This window comes from Notothenia rossii (genome assembly GCF_949606895.1).
Source record: "Notothenia rossii genome assembly, chromosome: 4".
NCBI lineage: Eukaryota > Metazoa > Chordata > Actinopteri > Perciformes > Nototheniidae > Notothenia > Notothenia rossii.
In genome coordinates, this window is record NC_136902.1 from 45924567 (window position 1) to 45948692 (window position 24126).

A 24126-nucleotide genomic window follows, 5' to 3' on the forward strand; every position below is an offset into this window, starting at 1 on the left:
TGCCTCAGGTGGAGATAGTTCTGGATGCAGCGTTGGAGTTGTTGGTTCAGCTCTGGTTCTCTGTCTGTTCTATGGAGGAGGAGGAGTCTTCCGTGGTGAGGTCTTTTGTCTGCTTGGACGATGGGGTCGTAGCGTTCTGACAGGCGGATAGATAGAGAGAGAGAGAGATCTCGGGAGGCATTACGTATAGTTACATTCTAACACACTGAGGTAAAATAAATCCAACCTTTTCCACTCTATTTTCCTAATCTTACTATCCATCTTAGTTGTTAAATGCCATCTAAACACAATTCATGTCTACTAATAATTTTACCATATCCCTAAACATTGCCTTCACCCACTGTAACATGTTTATTCCAATTAACTCTTTCAGGAAACCATTTTCTTCTATAAATTTAAATACCTACATGTTTCAAGCACCACATATTTCACACACTATAAAAGAACGTCTCCATATTTTCTCCATCACTTTAAATCTCACTGTTATTTAGAACCGTAGTAACTTTGGTGACTGGACATATCTGCAATGTCGCCACTATCTGCTGGGGAATCTTGTTCATAGAGTTTGTACGTACAAAGCTGTACTTGTGGGTTAGTAGCCTGTGTCTAACAATCATTTTCAATAATTGTGCTCAGGTCACCGGTCGGTTGTTCATAGCTTAACAGGGGGTGTTTCTGGTACAGACTAAAACATGGATCCAGTGTATTTAGAGATTCCCCTAATCTGTAAATCCCCATCACTTACATATCCCAATCACTTAAACCCATCTCATCATTTGATACAAGAACTGCATATAAGGGGGTGAATCATCTTGATTATAACCGCCTCTTGTTTGGGACCGAGTATTTCTAACTCCTCCTCTTGTTGCTCAGCTGATCTTTTGGCTCTGGGGATAAGTGAAAGTCTCTGAAACACAGCTGGAGTCTTGTTAGTGATGTGGGCATTCTATGAGTGAACTAATGGATCCATGTCTTACATAATATTGTACTCCCCTTCCAACCAGAAAGGTGCCAAGTGTAATGAGCACAATCAACAATGCTATTCCGACTCTTATCCCTAGGGGACCCCACAATTGGTTTGGCTTTGTTCTTGTCATCATCTCTATTTTAAACCTGGTTGTGTCTGTTACAGAATTTAAATAATGAGTACAAAAATAACATAACAAATTGGACTCTTTTTACAGATGTAAAACAAAAAATAGGTATTCACATTAATGTACAATCTATAAAAATCTATAGACAATTTGTCTTTTGAGCTGTTTCTATCTTTATCTTATTTCTATTTATTGTTTTGTTCCAGCTCTGCCAAATCAGTCCTAACTCCCAATAATGTTCTGGAAGTTGCCAGTGAAGGGTGACAATGTGTGAGGTGGTGTCAATTTGCTCCTTTTTCTTTACCTTTAAACCGGAGCGCGTGTGAAGTTTGTTACAACCTTTCACGCTTCCGTCCACCGGGGATCAGCCCACTGTCTTTTGTGAACTTTCACCCTCACCCAATCACCTGGCCGAACAGGAGTCTCTTCTGGTGTCTCGTCTGGTATCTCTGTAGTTTTCCTAGCCTGCTGTGTAGACAAAACTTGCATAATATTACTCAGAGTTCTGACATATTCATCCACTTCTATTTGTCTAATATCTAAAACTGGACCACTCCCTCCTTGGAGAAGGCCCGAGCTTCGGCATACCTCTTGTTGACTACATGTTATTATTTATTAACTACAACGTCACTGAAATCAACATCTCTGTATAATCATGACACTCCCTCCTTTGAGCATAAAATGCTCAATTAATATTGCAATGATTACCGTATTCTGAACAGGACATGTAAAACCCATAACGTTGCATTAAAGAAATATAACTTCTCCGTGTACCCACAAGGGGTACAAAAATATCGTATGATTTATGGTTTTCTGATGGTATAAATGCATATTCACTATAACAAAAAATCAGCAATTAGCACTTCTAAAAGTTTACTTGTTTCAATAATGGCTTTTGTCATGGTATTATGCATCATCGTTGCTGCGAAAAACAATACCCCTGGTGTCGCTAATGCGTCTCAATAATTCTAGGATTAGAGGATTGGTTGACACTGCTGAACTAACATATGATAAAATAATATTTCTCCAATGTGTGCTGGTTGATCATCAGCTGGATACAGTCCTCTTGTTTGCCATTGTTCCAACAGTTTCTCCATGTGGTTCCATGTTTTTTGTCTAAGATTTGGAGCTGTTATGGCATCTGATCTGATTTTTACCCTTTCCTTGATATCTGCAGTTGAGCCTGGCCCTGCGTCTAGTCTCAACTTAGTTTGTTTTGGTGACATGTTCTCTAATTATGTATTAACCTATCAAAGATGAAGCACTAATCTTCTGACTAGCACCTTCGTTGCTGTTCGTCCGAACTTTACATTTTTTTTTTTTTTGCTCAAAGTTTTATTATTTTTATAGATTTTTTTTTTTTTTTTTTTTAAGTTTAAGGTAAAATATTAATAAAGTTAATTAATATATAAAAAATATGCAAAATTAAAATATGAAATGTTAAAATAAAGTTGTACCGTGTATGGTTTTGACTTTGAAATATGAATTTGGTTCAAAATCACAATGTTATGGTGTTTCCGCTATTTGGGTAATAATTCTGTACTACCACCAGAGTGCGCTATTTTAAATTCCAGCTTAATCCACTAGGGAATAGCTGTTTCAAAACTGACTCGTTTTTGACAAAGGAGAAACGTAGTTTCCTCAAAAATATCTTTAAAATAGGAATTTACACTATGGTTAAACAACACAACACATAACCGCCAAAACACATTTGCAAAGAAGAATATTCACAATGTTATGGTGTTTCCGCTATTTGGGTAATAATTCTGTACTACCACCAGAGTGCGCTATTTTAAATTCCAGCTTAATCCACTAGGGAATAGCTGTTTCAAAACTGACTCGTTTTTGACAAATAGTAGAGCGGATAACCATGAAATTGTGCACTTTTTGAAAGAAACATGAAACTTCTACCATAGTTAGTTTATACCATGAGGTTTATTTTCAGATGTGGAGGGAAGTCAGATTTGACCTCTGAGGCCCGGGAGAGGTCAAATCCAAGATGGCCGCCAATAATACTCAAAAATGCCTCACTTTGGAACCAAACACTGTAGAAAAACACTTAAGGTGTCATTTCCGACACATTTTAGGGTGCCCATTCTGTTGGTGATACCTTTGAGACCAATAGAATTCAAGAAAATGCATTTAGATCAATGTGGAGGTCAAATAATGCAAACATAGGGTGGTGAACGATGCAAAAAGGTAGTTTATTTTCAAAATAATAACAGTAATGATAAGGTTAATAATGATGTCAATAACAATAATAACAATGCCAATAACAACAGTCATTGAAATAATAAGTAATTTTTTAACTGATTTATTATTTAACTTTTTAATCATCATCAAGGGACGGAGAAGTGGTTAACAACACCACAGTCCTTTCATGTCAGGATCACATATTGGTAGTGATCAAAAATCTTAACAGTCCCCAGAACAAAAGCAGAGATCTGTACACTTAAGTGCAGCTTTGACACATGAGCACCGTCCAGTGCACCCTTTCTGACAGTTACAGCGGATCAGCTCATGGCAAGACTTTGCTGCTTCAGGGAGAGTTGTCCAGAGTGGCTGCCACCCAGTGGTTTCTTTTGTCCAGCCCCAATCAGATGGCTCTGGCATCTCTGGGTCCAGGACCAGTGACTGGTTCCAAACGTTAGCCTGAAAGCAAGTACGCTTGATGTGCTGTTTGAGGGCAGCCTGGGTTGGAGGGATGTTTTCTAAACTCCTGGACTTCTGGGAGAAAAGCTGTTTCCTGGCATCATTCACTTCCATGCACTCACTCGTTCGGTCATACATGAGCACCACAAATCTTTCCAGCAGTAACATGGAATCTTCACTGACCTCACTTGGCATGCACAGGAGTTCCTGGAAAGCATCACTGACCTCTGGGAAAGACTTCCATCTCTCCCAGGCAATCTTCTTTCCACGGCCAGCAAATGCAGACACGGTGTCACATCCAGTGAAAGCGTGAAAGACAGGGAGAGTCAGGCATTGGATAGGAGTCATTGTGGCAACCATTTCATGAATAGCGATAAACCGGAAACTCGACCCAACACCAAAGGAAACCCACAGTTCATCGGGAGCTATTTTGCTAAAACAAGCCACTGCCAACACCACCACATCTGTATCAACGGTACGTATGGTCACCTTCTTACAACCTTTATGCACAGCGTCTGCCACATGCAGAAGTAGCCGGGTGTCTGCCTCTTCTTGTGAACATGGGGCAAGGCAGGTCACACATGAATCGGCAGGAGAGCAGAGGACTCCAGTTCCATCTGTTGCATACAGTTCCTTGCCCTGTGCTACTGGCAGACTTACGGCTTCTCGGGCCAGGAAGGAAAATAACTCTGTTTTGTTTTCATCACATCGAAGGAAGTCTTTCCAGTTCTTGGGCATCACAGTAAGGGGAGCCACCCTTTTCCTCTTGCCATTTCCCCTCTTCTGTCTTGTTGAAGCTTTCAGGCTGGCAGATAGGTATACATCCCAGACAAGGTCAACACGGATGCTTACCTCTAGTTGAGCAGAGATGTATGGTATGAACACTGTTTCTCCATACTCTTGAAATGTTCTTGATAACTTTGGATTCAGCATTTGAACCACAGCTGCACCATCTAGAATTACTGCATCAGTCTTAGTAGGAACACTCTTGATTTCAAGCAGATTTGACTCCAGGCAGCGAAGCAGATCTGCTTTAACCCCGAACCGAAGTTTTCCTCCACTTGACAGAGCTGGAGGTGCTGCCTGGTTTTCGTGGGAAAAGAAGTGGTTGATGTCTCCATCTCGTGTTTGACATGAGATGTACAGCCTTGAAAAAAGACCACAGTCACTCTTCAGTGCAGCGAATTGTGCTTTCTCTTTTGATTTGACCTTCACAGGTGGTCTGCTGAATAGTGGCAACTTTTTTTTTGGAAGAGGGTGTGTAATAGGTGTTGTACACCTTTCCAGCCTTTGGGTCACAAACTCGGTGTACTGCTCCTCACCAATGGTATAAATCCTTCTTACAGTATCAGCAACTTGGGTATCAACGATGTCTCTTGTGTCAATGACTAAAAGATCTTGGCTGTGTTCTAGAAATGGATTCCCCATCTCTTCCAGCACCGTGACAAGTGCCTTAACCTCCTTCAGGAATGTGGCTTACACTCCAGGTTGCTGGTCATGGTGTCTAGAGTCACTGGGTCCATGCTGTTGGTGTGTTGCCTGTTCTTCAAACTCTTTAGTGATCCTGGCGATTTCTGGTCCTGCTACCATCCAGCGTCTGAGTGCTTCTGGATTGCCAGTCAGTCCGATAGCCCCACCAGAACCTTTGACCATGGCATTGTTCTGTTCATGGCACTGGTCAAGTGCCATGGCAGAGAACTGGTTGCTGGTTTTGTGCACCACGAAATGTCCAGACTTGAATTCTGCCAGGACATCTGGGTGTCTGTCCGCAAGAGTCATCATATCACGGATGTGTACGGGAAGCCATCTGCTGTAGTGTGTGTGATCCAGGGCGAACATCCAGGGCATGATCTGTGTTAGGGATTCCACGTACAGCTGGAAGTTGCCTTCACGAATGGACCTCATGTACCGCAAAACGAGAAGATGCAATGACAGGGTCTTATGCCAGTAGTCAAAGTGAACACTAGCCTTTGCTTGTTGTATGCACCACTCCTCAAAAGATAGACTGTCAGGTGGCATGGCATCTGTATCATCAGATATGCAATTTTCATTGTATGCTCATTGCAGTAGTGTATAGAGGCTTGCAGCTGTGACCTGGTGTGCATGGCGGGTCTTGGTGACATGTTTGGCATGTATGAAGGAATTTGCTGTTCCAGAACTTGCAATATCAGCCTGGACCAGAGCATTGGTCCAGCCACTGTCGTCTAGCCAGTCTCCCAGCAACTTCAACATAGCCATTTCGATGTGTAGACCACCAAACATGATCACAAAGTGATCTTCTCCATAAGTGTCTGGCCAGGTCCACTGTACTTGTTTAGCGAGAGCATACAGTGGTTGGTCAGCAGCAATGACAGGAATCTGACCAGGGTTCACATGTTGAATTGCTCTTTTTACGATTTCCATAGAGTGCCGAATCATTGCTACTGAATGTGCATTGTCAAGAAAGAGAGGTAATAATGCATTGATTGCTGCAGGAGGGATGACGGCATGGTGAACACAGGCATGGTAGGCAGACCACGATATCATGCCATCAATGGCTGACGTTTCAACAGCTGTCTTGACTTTTCTGAGCCATGCATATTCATCCTCTGTGGCGGCTGTAGAAACTAGGAGGGTGGAGGGTCTCACAGGACCTTGTACAGGTGGCACACTAAATTCCTTTTTGTGGAGGGAAGCTGGTGGCACGACTGTGTATGATGTTGGCAGAGGTTTCACTGACTTGGTGGAAGAGCCATCTTGACTAATCACTAGTACACCACGATCAGTTCCGCTTTGTGTGTGTGATGGATGCTGCATTAGTGAGATTCCAGTGCCGTGGAAGGAATCTTTGGCTGTTGCAGAACTTGGGTTATGGTCTATATTGTCCACAGCTCCTGTTGTGAACAGTCCATTACGCAACTTTGGTGGGCACACAACATCTTCCATCCTAAATTGCTGGCAGACACCATTGGCAATGTTTGATGTGACTTGCAGCAGCCTGTCATAGGAAACACACAATCCCAGGTTGAACAGTGTGTCAACTAACCCCCTACTTCGTGTAACTGCATGGATCTTGAGGGACAGATATAGAGGGAGTGGAGTTTCTCGGGTGTGCCTTGTACGTGCTGAGCTTGGTGAATCCATGTTCCGTGCCTGCTTCTTACTGTTAAAGACCATCAATTGGGAGATTGTTAGGGCAGGTTTTGTGGTGGTCTGATGCTTAATGTTTGTACCATCAAGTACCATGTTGACGAGAGCCAAGAGAGATGGTGGCACAGCCCTCTGCTGGCAGTTTTCTTGGAATGATCCGTCAAAAGAGAAAGACGAACCAAAGATTTCTTTGCGCACTACTTGTGCTGCTCGCATTAAGTGCATGGCATCACTGTCAGTTTGACAGGCTATCATGAGAGCTGGTCCAATGTCATTCTCAAAACTCAGAAGTGTGTCTCTTCCTTGTGAATGTGCCCTCAGATGTGGAAGCTCAGAAAGCAGTCGTTCTTTCAGTCTGGTGGTGTGAATCCGTTTATCTACAGTCAGACCAAGTTGTTCCAGCCTGGTCTTGTACAACTGAGCGATGTCAGTCAATTTCAAGACAGGGGAAGTGTTCTCATCACTGTTCTTGTCTTCCAGATATGCCACTAACTGTGCAAAGGCTATGCCATGTAGGCAAGTATCATCTCCATCATTGTGTTTAGATGCAGCCTGCCTGGCTTTGTTGTACAATGAAGACAGACAGCGATGATGGTACTTGGCCTCAATGGCAATCATGTCACCCTCTGCGAGCTTGGCCAACAGAGCAGTGTCCTCAAGCTCAAGGGCACACTTCCTCACATTTCTGTCAATGTTGTAGGTTGATGCATTATGCAAACCTGAGGAACCTGCAGCAGGCTCATTGCAAAAGAAGCAAGTATGTTCTGTGGACTGTGAATGGCTGTGGGCAGATCGCGTGTGTACAGATGAGGTACTTTGTTGTTGTGCTGTAGTTAATTTCCCCCGACTTAGCTCATCATATGCTTTTTTGTTGAATTTTAGCCGACATCTCTTGTGCCACTCTGCCTTGTGTCTCTTCAAAGTGGATTCTATGCCATCTCCATCATCTAATCGCTCCAGGTTGAGGTCCATTGGCATATGCTGAAGGGTATGGAACCGGAGAAGGTCTTCTGTGAGGGATACATAGCCACTACCAACAGACTGTTTATATTTGTTTCTGAGAGGACACTGTAAAGGTTCATCTGTTTTGACTTGACAGAGGACACAAATGTCCCAGTTAGTGCTGGGGGGTGGCTTGGATTGCTTGGATAACGAGGGCTGGGTAGGGACCATCAAGCTGTGACGCTTTGACATGGTGAGGGTTAAAATTCCAGCAAGACGTGGGAATCTGAAAAGATAACAATTTAACATTGTATTAAACACTGTTGTCATTGTGTCATTCGGTTTTTGTAGGGTTAGGTTAAACCAAATGACACTTAATGACAATGATATGACATATATGTGTCATATATATATGACATTGACATAATGTTTATGACATGTTCGTGACATGTCCGTGACTGTGTTTTGTTACTGTTATGACAGGTAAAATGTTGCCCAAATTTGACATAATAACCAAGTTGACATCTCTAGAAAATACTCTGTTCAATCATTAAACTACTCAGCTCAAACAGAAATGTTCCAGACTGTCTTCTACTTAAGCTAGGATAATTATTTTGATCACGCTAGCTAGCTAGCTAGCTAGCTAGCTAGCTAGCTAGGAGTTTTCCTTGCTAGCTAGCAAGGAAAACTCCTTCCTGGCTACAGTCAAATTCAATACATTCGCATTCAAAGGCATATATTAATATTAATATTGTTTTTAATAATATTGTTTGTTCATAGTCAATCTTTTTACCTGTTAGAAATGTCCGAAGTGTCAGAAGTGGCATTTCTGAATACTTCTCACCATGTTGTCTAGCAACAACCCCTCGAATAAGTAGGCTACTGAAGCTTTAGAGCAGGGGGTTTTCAACCAGTGGTCCGCGGTGGTATTGCAGGTAGTCTGTGGAAATGGTCTAGGGGGGTCAACTGCTGATAAATCTGTGCTGAGAATGCATACAAATATCCACACACCCCATGAAATAATAACTTATAACTAAATAATTCTGAGACTACAAAGAAATCAATTGAAGAATGTTCTTGGGTACATAAAAAATAAATATTTTGATATATTTTTACCTTGACTTTAACATAAATGCATTTTCTTGAATTATATTGGTCTCAAATGTATCACCAACAGAATGGGCACCCTAACATTTGTGGGAAATGACACCTTAAGTGTTTTTCTACAGTGTTCGGTTCCAAAGTGAGTCAGTTTTGAATATTATTGGTGGCCATCCCCGATTTGACCTCTCCCGGGCCTCAGAGGTCAAATCTGACTTCCCTCCACATCTAAAAATAAACCTCATGATATAAACTAACTATGGTAGAAGTTTCATGTTTCTTTCAAAAAGTGCACAATTTCCCTTGATTTGAGGGCTTAACCGCTGTACTAAAAGGAGAAACGTAGTTTCCTCAAAAATATCTTTAAAATAGGAATTTACACTATGGTTAAACAACACAACACATAACCGCCAATACACATTTGCAAAGAAGAATATTCACAAAACCGCCAATACACATTTGCCAGCAGAAGTACTTCCAATAGTTCTAACTCTAACAAGAAGTATGATGTTCTTTAGAAGATGGAATGCCCAGCCTCAGTGTGTTAAAGCAAACAGAGTACTTCAATTAGCATTTCATGAAATGGTGACTGCCGTGGCTCACCGTGAACATGAGGTCAAGACAAAATGGCAACTGGTTTTCCAACCTTTGACCTGAAGAACAAAGGGATTTGAGAAAACACCTGGAGTTGAAATTGGTGAGGTGATATTTTGTCTAGTAAATTCAACACACAACACTGTAGTTTAAAATAACATTTCCATTTAGTTTACAATGATAAATGGGCCTCATACCCTTACGTCATAGCCCTCTACCCATGTACGTAAATGTTTTGACTTTAAGAGCCAGTATGGTCATTTCTTCTGTTTAAACACGCTATTTATGGGACAAATAGGACGCTAAGCAAACACAATTAGAAGAATATCGTCTATCTAACGCACGAATGTCGCACTTCCTGCCGTAATCCACAACGCAATGTCTTGAAAAACAGAATGGTGTAACCACTGAGAGCTTCAAACTGCTCAGGCCTTTTCCTTGAAATAGGACTTTTTTAAAACAGCCTCACGCTGTTGTTACACAAAACACTCACTCCAATAACCTTAGCTTCAAACTTTGGCTGTGTCTTTCCCTCAAGCAGTCCCGACTGCTTAATGGCCTAAAACCATTCACGTAAAACGTAAAACGCCAAAAAAGACACATATAGTGATTGGCCTCTAGCCGACATGTACTAACAGACAAACGAATAGCATGCAGGGTTAAATAGAAAAAAAGAAATTGAACTCACCCTGCCTGTAACAAAGCAACGCCACGTGGTAGGCTACCAATATTTATCAATTTAGGCTTGTTTTAACTTAAATTGCACAGCTATTTTCAGGATCCGCTGGCCGCCGTCAAACACACAGAACTAACATTGTCCTACATTAACTATTGAAGAATTCGATATAACAGGTTTCTCCATACCTAGTTGATTTGAGCTCTCTGTGTGCTGAACGGATGCCAGCGGGTCCAGCAAGCAGCCTGCTGTAGTCTCTCCCGGTTTTGCGAGATCCTGGGCTAGCTCGCCAATTGTTAAATATGTTCTTTATTCTCGCGTCCAGGAGAGAAGCTTTAAAATGAGACTAAATGGAGTCTCTGAAAAGATTCAAATGGGATACTTTAATTAAAAAAGGCGCGGTAGTGTTACAGACAGAATATTGTTCCGTCAGACAAACAGCTGTGGTCCGGTTCTCCTGAGCAAGAAAGACAGCGGATCTCTCCCCCGGCGCTGCTATATATATCCTCTGCTGGCTCCTCCCCGCCAGCCGGCTCACCTCGTCTCCAATGTCCGTTATTGCATTTAAACAGAGGATAGGTTCTTTTCACATTCAATATATGCTTAACACGCCGTTTCTCCTCATATTCTCTTTCATCACTTTTCATTTAACACATTCTAAACGCTGTAATCAATACTCTAAACAATACTTCTCGGCTCGTTTGGTTTCCGGTCATTCCGGATGTTGTCACATGCTACTCTCGTCTGTAAACAATGTATTCAAATAAACTGTACCTTCATTTAATATTCAGCATGATAGTATCTCGACATCTATAGTTGTAGTGTTAAATCAGTAGGCTTCGGTTTGCACCACTCCATATCATTTCGCTACTAAATTCACCTCTTCAGGAAATCGTATATTAGCCACATGCTAAATGCTAACCGGAGATGAAGGATTTTCAGAATAAAAGCTTAACTGCTTGTGCACAAGAATTTCTGGTTTTTCAGTATAAAAGAGCATTAAAACTGACAGCATGTTTAAACTACATTTCCCCATTAAAACATTGATTTTAATTTCTAACATTAGCTAACATTCTGTAGCTAACGCCGGTCACTCACCAAGATAGCTGCCCAGTTCTCCACTGGTTCTCCACACACCACAGCTCAATTTATCTCCGATGGCCGTTATTTCCTCTAATCCTTGGCTGCTCCTGGTCTCTTGGATGCCTAGCAGGCTCATAATTATAAGGTTGTGGTCCGTCATATGCATTCGAATATTCATGTTCAACTTCTTCTGTGTCTTCTGTGTCGAAACTAGCATTGGGATCCATGTTTATTAATACGTTACACCGGCCGCTCTCCCCCTTGTGTCCCCCGTGTTACGTCACACGCGGGAGGTCACGTGCTGAGGCTTTTTTATGCGGAAGTGAAAATTTCTTACAAAAACGACGCCAGATGTCACTGTAGTGTATATTTCTGTATATTTTTTTTTTAAATCTAGTGTATTCATCATTTTCCTACACATTTATTCACAGGTGTCTTTAACCTGGAAGTTGCTCTTTAAGCTTTACACTTGTTGTTATGGAATTAATTTACGGATTGCATTATTACACACGTGTAACAGTTGGAAATATGCAGTGGGGTGTATTTCATTTCATTTTGTATAATCACACAAATTCTGTGTTTTATATTATCTAACTCTAATGTTCAATACCTGACTGACAAGGTCGGAGATCAGTGGGCGGAACCTCTGAAGTGTGGTCGCTGTGCTCAGGAGATTATTTTTGTGAGGACTTCCCCCCCATATATTGTGTCCCTCATGTGTCCTCTTCCATACATTTCATGTATACTTACTATTTATGAAGAGCACAAACTGCTTCCAAAAGTCTACACTTCACATAGAACTTACCGTCTCATTGCCGTTATCTGGATAAGAAGTTGTCACTTGGTTCATCATGGATGCCTATGACAGAGTACAGTTTTAAGAACAAGACGCTTGTGCCTGAGACATTGCATGTCTTTATGATCACATACGGACAACTCACCATCTCAGTGCCATTGTCCTGGTTAGAATCCATTGCTTCAGTGGAGTGACATTGCCTTGGGTGTTGCATGGGGTCCTTTAGGGAAACAGACAAGCACAGGGATGCAAACTTGAATGGGTGAAATAGATAACAGGGATCCTAGGCCAGGGATAATGAAAATATCAGGCTTGCTACTGCTTTAAGCATTATAGATTCAAGCCTTTTTTAATGCCACTCAGAATTAGATTTAATACCAATTTTATGAAAAACTAAAATCTAAAAAAGCAAGCAAGGACATCAATTACTTAGGGTTCAGGGGTAGGTAAAAAGTCAGCAGTATAAGCCACATATAAGTGGTATCATCTGAATACTGGGAACCTGAAGATTAATTATACCTAGGAAAGAAACAAAACACTACTAGCTAGCTAACAATTATCTTGCTACACAGTATGAGTCAAATAAATATACTCATAATAAAATATATTACTGTACATTTGCTCTTCTGTTGAACTCTGTCTGTCGTGGCAGACGACCCTCGGACTGAATCCATTTTTTATATGGTCCTCGTATCACTCGCGGTGCAGGCATGCTGTCAATATGGAAATTATGAGCGCACTCAGTGCACGGGTGATTGCTCTTACAGTACCGTACTAGCCAATCAGAGGGAGATTAGGGCGGGTCGCGGGAACATCTGAAAACAACCGTTATCTCTTCATCAAATGATCAAAGACAAAAATATATTATAACTCCGGTCAGGTAGAGACGAGTCAGCCTCGACAAAAATAAAATGTATGCCCTTGCTTATTTTGTGGAGGAGTACAACTACGAGGTCATGCCTACAAATTGCAACAAGTCCTCCAACTAATACGACCAAATAGGTCGATTGTTTTCCTTGTTTTCCGACCCATTAATACGACCCAGAGCAGCGTTTTCAATCAACACGTTTTAAATCAACGGGAGGCGGCGTAATGACGTACAACGTCCTCGACAACTTCTGTTAACAACCATCGTTTTTCAGACACGTACACTCTTCAAAAATCACGGCTGTCTGTCGTAGAACAAAACGTGATCCGTCTCTTAAATTTGTGTCGACCACAGACCTTATTTCAAGCTATTTTCCCAAATCCTATGGAGAAATCTCATTGGTTCTGAGGCGAGGGAACCGGAAGTGGTAAAATGCTAACTCACCGGGGTTTTGGACTCGTTACTGCATCACTGACAACATCCATTTATTTCCCAGACAAGCTAATAAACGTGAGTAGTCAGATATCAAAAATATATTCATTTTGGGATATGTATTATGTTGTTTTATTTTGTCGTCTAGTATAGTGACAAAGATTACTATGTTTACCTAGGAATAATGATAGCAAAGCTAAATTAGCCAAAAGTAGAATCAGCTAACGTTAACGTGAGCATGGAAGTTATGTGATCCATCGGTTCATGCGGTTGATCCAAATGTTATCACACGTCACATTCTTTATAACTATATTAAATACTATTTATCTATTAAGTGAAGAGTGACCAGGGGTGTAATACTGCCGGAACACCGCTCCGGCACCTAAAACGGGGATGGTTGTTAGCATCTGGTGCTAGCTAGCTATGATAACGGATAGGCTAAGAGGCTAATGTACCTAATGTAATGTTTACACAGTTAACTTTAGTCTAAGTTATCTCAGTGGGTCTGAAACAGTTTGATCACCATATATGGAAATACATATTTCCAAGGCACACTTTTATATTATTGTAATGTTCCACAATAGGAGTCGGAAATTCAAGTTCTTAGGTTCAATAGTTCCTTTGGTAGCATACAAATACAGGTTCATAGGTCACAGGTTGCAGGTCGCAGGTTCAACGTCACACAGCACCCTACAAAAAAATGAATGAATCTAAAACATCGATGAAATCATTACAATTCATACTATTGGACATACAACAAATGCATAAAAAAAAAAAACAGTAAATAGTTAAATATGCACAAAGATACATTTAAAAAAAAAGTATTATTCTTATCTTTTTTTTTTATTATTGAAATGTATACAGTTAAGTTTCATATGGGTGTTGACAGATGTATCCATAGATTTAGTTAATTTTGCCCTCAAAGTGCACAAGATGGATGCATTTAACTTCCCGGGGGCCTCCGGACCCCCCTAGAGGACATGAGGTCCACCCCCACTTAAAACATATTCACATGGATAGGATACTAAATAAATGTGCACACGTTTTATATAGTAACCTTTGTACCTCCGCAGGAGGGAGTTAGTTTATAAAGGTCCTTCACTGATCACTTAACTATCACGCAGCTGTGTGCAGCATTTACTGTAAGAATCACACATTTATTCAATAATGCAGACTTAATAAATGACCATTCTTTGCTGATTCTGGCTGGAGTGTTAATTGACAGTAGTTACATAAGCTTCAAAACGAGCCACAACTGCGCGTGCACACATGCAGAACTTATAGAATTAGCAATACACCCCTGGTAATGATGATTTTAGTATTATTTTCTGTGATGATGGAGCATCAACTTTTGGATCAACCAGATATTGACAGATTAGGGTTGTCCATAACAGTCACTTTAAACATGTGACTGACTCTGTATAACATTGTTTTCCTTACTCTTGTGATTTTTGTTCATCCTATCTAAAAGATAAAAAAAACATGAGTTCATTGTTTTAACAAGATTTTTCACGATATAATAAAATACATGAATCCTGTAAACATTTGTAGTATAGTATTCTTATTTTTGGTATTCCCTGACATTATCTGTGTTTCTGTTACAGATGCCTACTCAAAAAGTGTGCCAGACATGCAGGGAAAGCATAGGAGTAGCAAGTAAAAAATGCAAACAATGTGGTGCCATCCAACCCTACAAAGAGAAACTCTCCAAGCAAAAAGAAAAGGTTGCACAGGAGTGGAAGGCCACGCAAAAGAAAAACCACAGTGTCAACAAAGTGTATGACTCGACACATTTACTGGTAAGCTTTTTTCTCTTGCAGATGTCAGTTATCATAAAAAAGTGTGTAAATAATCCCTGATCTTAATCTTTTTATACAAATTACTTAATTGATTTATACTTTCCAACAGTCACCCTCATTTACTTTTTAAAAATAATCCTAATTTCTTAATTAAGTTTATGTGAGAAGTACAGACTAGTGCACGATTACTGCACTTTAGGCTTGGGCGGTATTACGGTATACCAGGGTATTTCGAAATACCGTCGGTATGATTTTCAATACCGTGACGTCACAGACTGTGCGCCAAATCACAGATGCGTTTCATTCTATTACACTGACACGGAGTTTTGACAGGGACGACATTGATTGTAATGCACAGCACGCGCCAGCAGAGGGCAGGGGAGGGCAGTCCGTCTTTCCCGCTCTCAGAGCTCAGCACAGAGCTGAGCTGAGCAAGATGGCGGCAGCATTTGCCGGCCCCGAACTCGGACAACTAGTAAAAAAGAAAACTGCCTCTGCGCCTGTTTGGGACTATTTTGGGTTTACTCGTCGCCAGTGACTTCATCCAGCACAACGAAAGACAGAGGCACTTCTTTGGGAATGTTTAAGACGGGGTGAGTGAGTGTTGACATTTTTTAATCCTATGCAACTGGTTGATGGTTTTGTAGTCGAGGTCGGACGGTTTTAAAAACGAAAGCATTTACGTGCTAAACATTCACGCGAGTAATCCAATGAATCAAATGGAAATAAGGTTTTTAACACATGCACGGAATAATATTGCCAAACTAGTTAGTGAATATAGCAAACTTTATTCAATAAGTCAAGTATTTACTCCCGGAAAATGTTTATGTATGATGATATATTGTTAACTTAGCTCACTATGGAAACAACGTCGGACATCTACAAACGCGTCCTGTATCCGATCTCAAAATGTGCCATTTGCACAATGTGTCATGTATGCAGCCCTTGTTTTGCACTTGCGCGCACGTCGCGGCACTTTGCGAGCGTCTACCGGCTCGGGCTGCATTTTACACCGAACATATAATATACCGTTCGAAACATCTATTTGCCGCAGAACGCCACCTCACTCAAGTCGACCCAAGTCATACCGTCAGTGGCGGCTGGTGGAAAATATTTTTGGTGGGGCTGTTGATATAGTGAGTAAAAACAATTTGGGGGGGAGAAATTACCCCTTAAATTGGGACTGATACCGTCATATACCGTATACCACGGTATGATGTCAGCAAGGTATGACGGTATGAAAAAAATTATACCGCCCATGCCTAATGCACTTCATGTAATGTGTTAAGCAAAATTGTTGTCACCGTTGTATTTAAATCTGTAAAGGCATAACACATTTTTTCGAACTGATGTTAGATAGTGTTTGTACTTGCAAGCACCCAGTTTTAGTAAAACATTATTTCTTAACCAGAAGTAACATAGTTCAGGCCAGTGGTAATTCCTAGAATCAGAGCTTCAATGTACATGTTTTTCTAATTATATCTTACAAAAAAACCTGCATTTTGGTGTTTTATATTTTATTTTGGAACTTCATAGTATGGAAAACACATAATTATGTGACTATGGTTTCCAAAAGTAAAATAAATGAAATATCATATACATTTTTGAATAAATGGTAAAACCAAGAATGTCACAGAATCAAAACCAGCCCATATTAATATAGTGCTTGAAAGACAATCAAGACCTGGAAAGAGTTAGTATTAATAAAGAGGCCCTTAAAAGCACTTTCATTAAGCTTACCAGAGTCTCTGACTTTGAGCCGTGTTCGAACAGTCATTTCAAAATTCCCCTGTAACACCAGCTTTACATCTGAAGTGCTGTTAATGCGGAACTTTGAACCTGAAATTATATAGGTTATAGCTTGCTGACATGTTTCAAAGCTAAATGTAGCTTATTCAGATATCTGAATGTGAGAGTTAAATGGACCCATATTAGGGATGCCAGAAACTGACCATGATCAAAATCGGACAGCCCTGGCGAATATTAATCGATTATTCGCCGCCGAATTGAAACTAAGCCAGGAAAAAAAAGAAAAACATAAATAATAATAAAAATATATATAAATAAAATCGAATTTTAAAAATAATTTTCGATTATGGAGACTATAAAGAATATTCGAAAAATAGAATAATCGCTGGCATCCCTAACCCATATAAAAAGAACTATGCCCATGTAAAAAAAACTCAAAGTGAACCCGAGCTCGATAAACTTCTTTTTTTTTTACAGTTCTTTTTTAGGGGCTCCCCTAAAAGGGGTCTAAAATCACACCTGGTTAATTGTGGGGTGCCTTCCTCAATGTGCACACGTATCACATCAGTGCATTTTTCACTTATGCAAAATAAATGGAGTTATAATGGCTTTAGGTGTGTGATGATGTTTAGAGCTGTTGTGTACATAATATTTCTTGTTTTTTTGTGTCCATTGTGTTCCAGCTCCACAAATGGAAAATGTTAGATCGGCGTCCCATCCTCCTTCTTGCCAAGAGAGGCACAAATGGTTTTGCGGCCGATTGCATCTGTCCATGGCAAATCGAGACAGAAGATGGTAACAATGCACTTGTTACCATAAAGAGGATTTACGAAAGCCTTATTAATGGTAAAGTATACAAATCTGCATGCTATATTTCAGCAATGTATCTGTTAACATTTTTTGTAAATTAGTTGCTCAGTTATCTGGTTTTAAATGTAAAAAAATGTGAATCACTGTTTACCAAGTAGTAAAAATATGTCGTTATGTCTTGTTTTGTCAGTTAAAGGGCCCATGTCATGCTTTTCTGGTTATTACCCGTCCCCTTGTGTGTTATGAAGCTTTTCCTGCATGTAAACGGTCTGCAGAGTCACAAACCCTCAAAGTACACCCTGTAGCGAGTAAAACTCTAACACAGAAAATACCTGTCTATGCTGCTCTTTTTCCCAAAAAATTCTTCCTGAGTATAGTGACGTAACGGACATAGTGACGTACCGGCTCACACACACTCACTCAGCCTTATCTTTTCTCAGCCGAGGCTCCGTGGATCTCCTCACGCACACACGCACTCACACTCACAGCCTGGATGTGAGTGTGTGTGTGTGTGTGTGCGCTCAGGCTGAGTTCCTCGCTGTCTCGCAGACCCCACGCAGCAACCAGGAAACAACACCAGTAATCCAGCTCACACTGTCTGCTCCTCGAGCCTCAAAGGGCGGAGCAGCGAGCCCCCCAACGTCCCGCCAACACGGCACCCAGACCCCACGCAGCATTCTCATCTGTTTGTCCTTACTGGTGTCATTTCCTGGTTGCTAACAAACGCCATTGTAACACAGAATCACTGATGTTCCGCTGTTTCATTTTTAGCTGTAATTACTCAGATTATAAATGTATATGGCGGATTATACTTGGTCATTTATTCACCATGCGTCTACTTTTTTTTTCTTCTCAGTAGTGACTTTGGCAGTTGAACCTGAGGGCCCTTGTACCACACAGGCAGAAATGGCCGCAGACCCAGGATCAGACTTGTCTGTACCTCTTACCACCGAGACTGACACTGAGTTCACTCTCTTCCTCACTCCTTTGTCCTCCGGCCTGACTCCTGCTCTCTCCTCCGGGCTGACTCCTGCTCTCTCCTCCGGGCTGACTCCTGCTCTCTCCTCCGGCCTGACTCCTGCTCTCTCCTCCGGCCTGACTCCTGCTCTCTCCTCCGGGCTGACTCCTGCTCTCTCCTCCGGGCTGACTCCTGCTCTCTCCTCAGTGTCTTCCTTACAGAAAAGAAGACCAACGAGGAATAAAGTGGCAATTAATGGTATGTGCGGGTTAATTAGTAATTATCTTATTTACATCGACTGAAACTGTGTTTGATTTTGCACATTGAATTAGTTAAAGAGAGAGAAAACAATCATCGGTACAATTAGAATACACCACCTTTTGTTTTGTTTAAGACTTTGCAGTATCAAAAGTCTCAGTGCCATTTTGAACAGTTTAATTGAGCACAATGTGATGTTAGGCAATGTTTAGGAGGTTATTGCTGAACTTCAACTTATTACCATCTTTTAATTCCTTGCAGAATGTCCCATTCATCAAGGGTCAGACACTTTCCCCTACAAAAAACTACTGAGGGAACGAATCAGGGAGGTTTGTTTAGAAAATATTTTTAAATAAATAAACAATGACAATAATGTTTCCGTGGAACCAAGTCTTATCTTATTGGATTTTTGTATACTTTGTTTAAAAGGAGTGTTTCAGTCTTAAGCATGACTGCTAATGTAAATATTGAAATTACAGTAACAATAATTTATTATTAATTTAAGGTTGAGGTACTTGTGTAATGCTTCATGTCGCATTAATGCATCATGTCCAGCCATTTATTTGTATATTACATTTTTTCTTGTAATCCTTTGTAGGTGAATTCCTATTCTTGGCAGTACAAATATTTTTTTAAATAATAATAGTATTCCAAAATATTAAACTGATGGGGAAAATGCTATTGACTATGTTACAGTCCTTCATATGTTTGAGTTAATCGTACCTACTATTATTTCAAATTATCATTTGATTTCACTGGACTTTTTGTATTTACATGTATGACATTTGAAAAAAATGAAGTTTACCTAAAATCTGTGTTTCTTTACTCAGGGCCATACCGAGGTGTTGGTGCAGTGGCAGTCTTGCTCTGGATGGTATGTATCTAATCTGAAGTTTCCTTCAGTGTAGCTGATGGGTCTGGCAGAACAGGGGCCACAAAGTAGTCTTACCAACCAACTTCATCAACCCTGAAATCACTAACTTAAACATTTTGGGTTCCTCAGCAGTAAATTGAATTTAGTTGATCACATGGGGGTGGGGAGCCATGTCATCAATGGCTCTATCAGACGTTTGCGCCATAAAGTAAGACATCCAAGTTCTCTGCCCTTCGTCATTCAGACATCGCGCCCTAGAAACGGTGTCTGATTGTAACACATAAGCAGGGAAGTAGCCTACATTGAAATAGAAATTAAAATATACAATAGAGTTTATCATTGATCAATATCACTAAAGGTTAAATGATTGATATGTGAGGCTGGATGTTATTTGATCTCTTTTGTAATTACTGACTTGTTACATTTGTTCTTAACAATTATACTATAAGTATAGTTAGTAGTAATAAGTAGTATTATTTCTGTGTGCAGTCTTGCAGGCAGTTGTCTAAGTTTAGTGCTGTATGTTTGGGCATTGATAAGACAGCAAATTCAAAGAATTGGTCAAATGAAACATTGACTTTGAAATAAAAAATGTACCTTGTATTATATATGATGTACGTGTTATATATAAATATATACATTATACTGCACTTTCATCATGATATTTTTGAGTGACTTAGTATATCTTCTCATTGGAAATAGCATTGTCAACATACTGTAGAACTACATATTCCAAAAAGTAATACTTTTTGCTGTATCAGTATTGTCATACTGATATTCTGTACAAACTGTGAAGTCCACTGAGACAAATGTAACATTTGTGATATTGGGCTATATAAATAAACATTGATTGATTGATTGACTGTTTCTGTTTTACAGTGGGGCGAAGTGGAAAAATCCCTGGGAGCCAAAGGAAAACTTTTCCAGTTAAATATGGCTGACTTTTTTTTTTCTACTTTGGAGTAATAAAATACATATAAAAAAAACATCTATGTAAGTGTTGTGCCTATTTGTGTTCTTATGTTATCAGTGAGCTGAAGCCAAGACAAATACAAATATGTTTTAAGTGTATCCATACAAACTCATTCTCTAAAACTGTCATGATTCGTCTGTTGTGAATGACACCCATGAGGAAAAAGGTCCTATACATTATATCACATCGGCAGGGCTGTGATGGGATGAGGCCCTCGCGAGCGTCGACGGGGGGGGTGGTGTGTAAACCCTGGACACACCAAGCCGATTACAGCTAGTGGAGCCTCGCAGCAGAAACTGTGGCGCGCTCAATTGCGCCGCATTTGCGCATCAGATGAGGCTCCCTCCACAAGATGAGGGTGAGAGGCAGACGCAGTCTGTGTGATCGGCGTGTATGGAGGGGCGGGCCTGCACATCGGCATATCACAGACTGGTGCATACATTGTACAGGCGGCAATTTGAAATGGAACGCAGCCCACACAAGGCAGACAAACCCAAACACTTTTGGAACACGCCACCTCCAGACACATTAACATGCACTCCCCTAACTTTCCCCTAATCCGACATTGTATTTCATTCCATAACATATAAATATACTGTTCACCCATGTGAAACACACACACTGAAACCAAAATAATTTACAAACATGTAAAAATCTTTCATATGCGATGGAAACTTCTGAAGCAATGGAAACAGGAGTCAGAGAGACACGAGGAGAGCAGGAACTTTGATGGCAAACTGATGGTTTATTCACAAGACATGTTGTGTGCCACGAATTCACACAAAAGATGCCAAACCAATTCTGAAGATCTCTACCCCAGATCCATATTTAGCTAGTTCTGAGAGAAGAATCAACATTGTGCATAACAAGATAAAACCAACACCTCTATCAGCTGACGCCAATAGGCAGGAACAGGGAGACAAAACACTGAGAGCACAGTAGCCAAGGCTACAGGTGCCTGTGCTCAGTCAGGACAAGACCTGGGGGGTATACCACGAAACTGGTTCAACCTAACCTGGATATGTTTGAGTTAGCCGGTTGGCCTAATCCAAAACATACGCCCTCTCGCTAAACGGCACTACAACACGGGTTATCAAGTGGATCGCTCAAGCCAGCCGTGTCCTATCTAGTTAGGTGCGCGTTCACATAAAAGGGGTAGTATTTGGAGCATTCGACCAATCACAAACATGGAGAAGCGTACTGACAGCGCAGCGCGTATACTTCCTGAATGAAAAGTCAACTATATAATTAGACAAATATGAAGACTTTAAACATCCATGACTCAAACACTTTATCCAGGATAAAAGCCACATAGCTGCACCTGCAAGGTGAACACAGCTGGTAAAAGAAAAAGTGTTTGAATGCGTACATTAACAGGTTTATGATATGCCATTGTGCTAAGACACAATCTGACTTTAATTACATTTGACTCGAGTGTTTCGTAATGTGTTGCTTAAAATAATACTTCTGCATACAGTATGTGACACTGTAAGTGTTGCACGGCCAGATACGGCTCAGCTGACTCAGATAAGGAAATATATGATACATTATGATGTGATGCCGCGGACTGTACTGTTACTTTGATCCAGTTACTTATGTTGTGGCAGATACTTAATTTAGCTTTCTTAACGCTAATGTTATAATTGTCAGATTGCTCTGAAGATGGGAGGTGATATTCTATTAATGTTCACATTCACACGTGAACACGTTTGGTTCTATGCAAACTCAGTAATATCCATTGTGATACAGTTATAAGGCCTTCACAAGAGACTGTCAGTGGAGATTAAAGGGGATCAGGAGCTCACGTCTTCTCAGAGTCCTTGGTATCTGGCTTGATGATTGTCTCACATTTCTAAACTTCATGTCAATAACCTGCTTAAAAAGCTGAGGGTTAGGCTAGGTTTCTTCTACAGGAACAAGTCCTGTTTCTCTGCTTGAGGCCAGGAAAAGGCTAGTCACTGTGACCTTTTGACCTGTGCTGGACTATGGTGATTTGATCTATATGAATGCACCTGCCAATTGCCTGGTCAAGTTAGATGCTGCGTATCACAGTGCACTGAGATTTGTGACAAACTGTAAAGCATTAACCCATCACTGTACCCTGTATGCAAGGGCTGGTTTGCTTTCACTAACTGTACGGAGGCTCAGTCACTGGTACATTTTTATATACAAAGCCATGTTAGGGAAACTTTCATCTTATATCTGCTCCCTGATCTCACGGAAAATTGTAAGTGGCTACTGCCTGAGATCGAATGCTGTGGTTTTATTAAATGTGCCAACTGCTAGGACTGTCTTAGGGAAGACAGCTTTTAGATGCGCAGCTCCTCTGTCTTGGAATAGTCTGCAAATTAAATGGAAACTGAGCAAGCTGGTGCCACTAAATGTTTTTAAAGCTCGGTTGGATGCTACTCAATCGGAAGCTATTGGTACCTGTTTATGTGGATAGTTATGTAAATGATGCTGTATGATGTCCTTTTGTTGTTCTGTTTATGTTTTTATGTTTCATGTGGAACCTACTTGAGCAGGTCTCCCTTGAAAAAGAGATCAATGATCTCAATGGGATACACCTGTATAAATAAAGGTTTGAAATTAAATGAAATGAGAGTCATCATCATCATGTTCTCTCTGCTGCTGCTGCTGCTGCTGCTGCTGCTGCTGCTGCTGCCGGCAGCTGGAAGTGAGTCAACACTTATTATACTGCTGTTTAACAGGATAATCTGTCATATAACTTTTTTTTGTATTTGTACAGGTGTGAAGTGTGAACAGTTGACACAGCCAGCCTCTGTGACTGTGCAGCCAGGTCAACGTCTGACCATCACCTGTCAGGTCTCTTATTCTGTTAGTTAATAATAATAATACAATTCAATAACGCGCTTTAACCACTAGGTGCCCGTCTATCAGCTGTGCACCGTTATGGTGTAAATACTGCCTATCTACCAATTGGATCAAATATAAAAGTCAGCCGAATTACTGTTGATATTGCAAGGAGACATATTGTGTGAAAATAAATCTAAGATGTTGTTAAATGGCTGATATATTTGTGATCCACGTCACGTTTTCAGTTTTGGCGGCAGTTCTTCCTGTTTGTATAGAAGTCTTCTCATCAGGGCTCTATAAATAGATAACTACGGCAGATATGTAATATGTAATGCAGCCGAACCATGTATTACAATGCCGTTATGTGATTAGCTCCAAAGAGAAAAGCAAGCAAACTCGGAATAAAGTATTATTTTTTTTTTTTTAAATGTTTTCGGATTTCACATCGCATAAACACCATTTCCCAACGTGCATTGCGGCTAAACCATGAATCACCGAGCTGAGGATCTTGGTTATGGCTA

At 40.6% G+C, this 24126-nt stretch overlaps 2 protein-coding genes across 6 annotated transcripts in view; one reads left to right on the forward strand and one right to left on the reverse strand.

Annotated features, from left to right (window-relative positions):
* The window catches only part of LOC307037901 (general transcription factor II-I repeat domain-containing protein 2A-like), a 120889-nt gene that overhangs the window by 44045 nt on the left and 52718 nt on the right, over nt 1–24126 (reverse strand). Inside the window, exons 1-3 of one of the 4 annotated variants that reach the window (XM_079679108.1) lie at nt 12684–13026; nt 12213–12287; nt 12077–12130 (exon numbers count right to left, since the gene is read on the reverse strand). The exons of 2 other annotated variants lie outside the window; for them this stretch is intronic. In XM_079679108.1, the coding sequence (XP_079535234.1) occupies nt 12077–12130; nt 12213–12287; nt 12684–12779 (225 nt within the window). In that variant the 5' untranslated portion in view covers nt 12780–13026. Of the gene's footprint in view, nt 1–12076; nt 12131–12212; nt 12288–12683; nt 13027–18786; nt 18894–24126 lie in introns of those variants that run through there. One more of the 4 variants, XM_079679105.1, reaches the window with a different exon arrangement.
* LOC307037903 (uncharacterized protein) lies at nt 13223–20755 on the forward strand. Of its 2 annotated transcripts, none has more exons than XM_079679111.1 (7): nt 13223–13445; nt 14972–15166; nt 17599–17761; nt 18582–18941; nt 19203–19270; nt 19772–19815; nt 20695–20755. In XM_079679111.1, the coding sequence occupies exons 1-7, from the start codon at nt 13368–13370 to the stop codon at nt 20744–20746; spliced, it is 960 nt and encodes a 319-aa protein (XP_079535237.1). In that variant the 5' UTR covers nt 13223–13367; the 3' UTR covers nt 20747–20755. The 2 variants fall into 2 exon arrangements, with proteins under 2 accessions (XP_079535237.1, XP_079535238.1); XM_079679112.1 differs by having other exon boundaries at nt 18585–18941.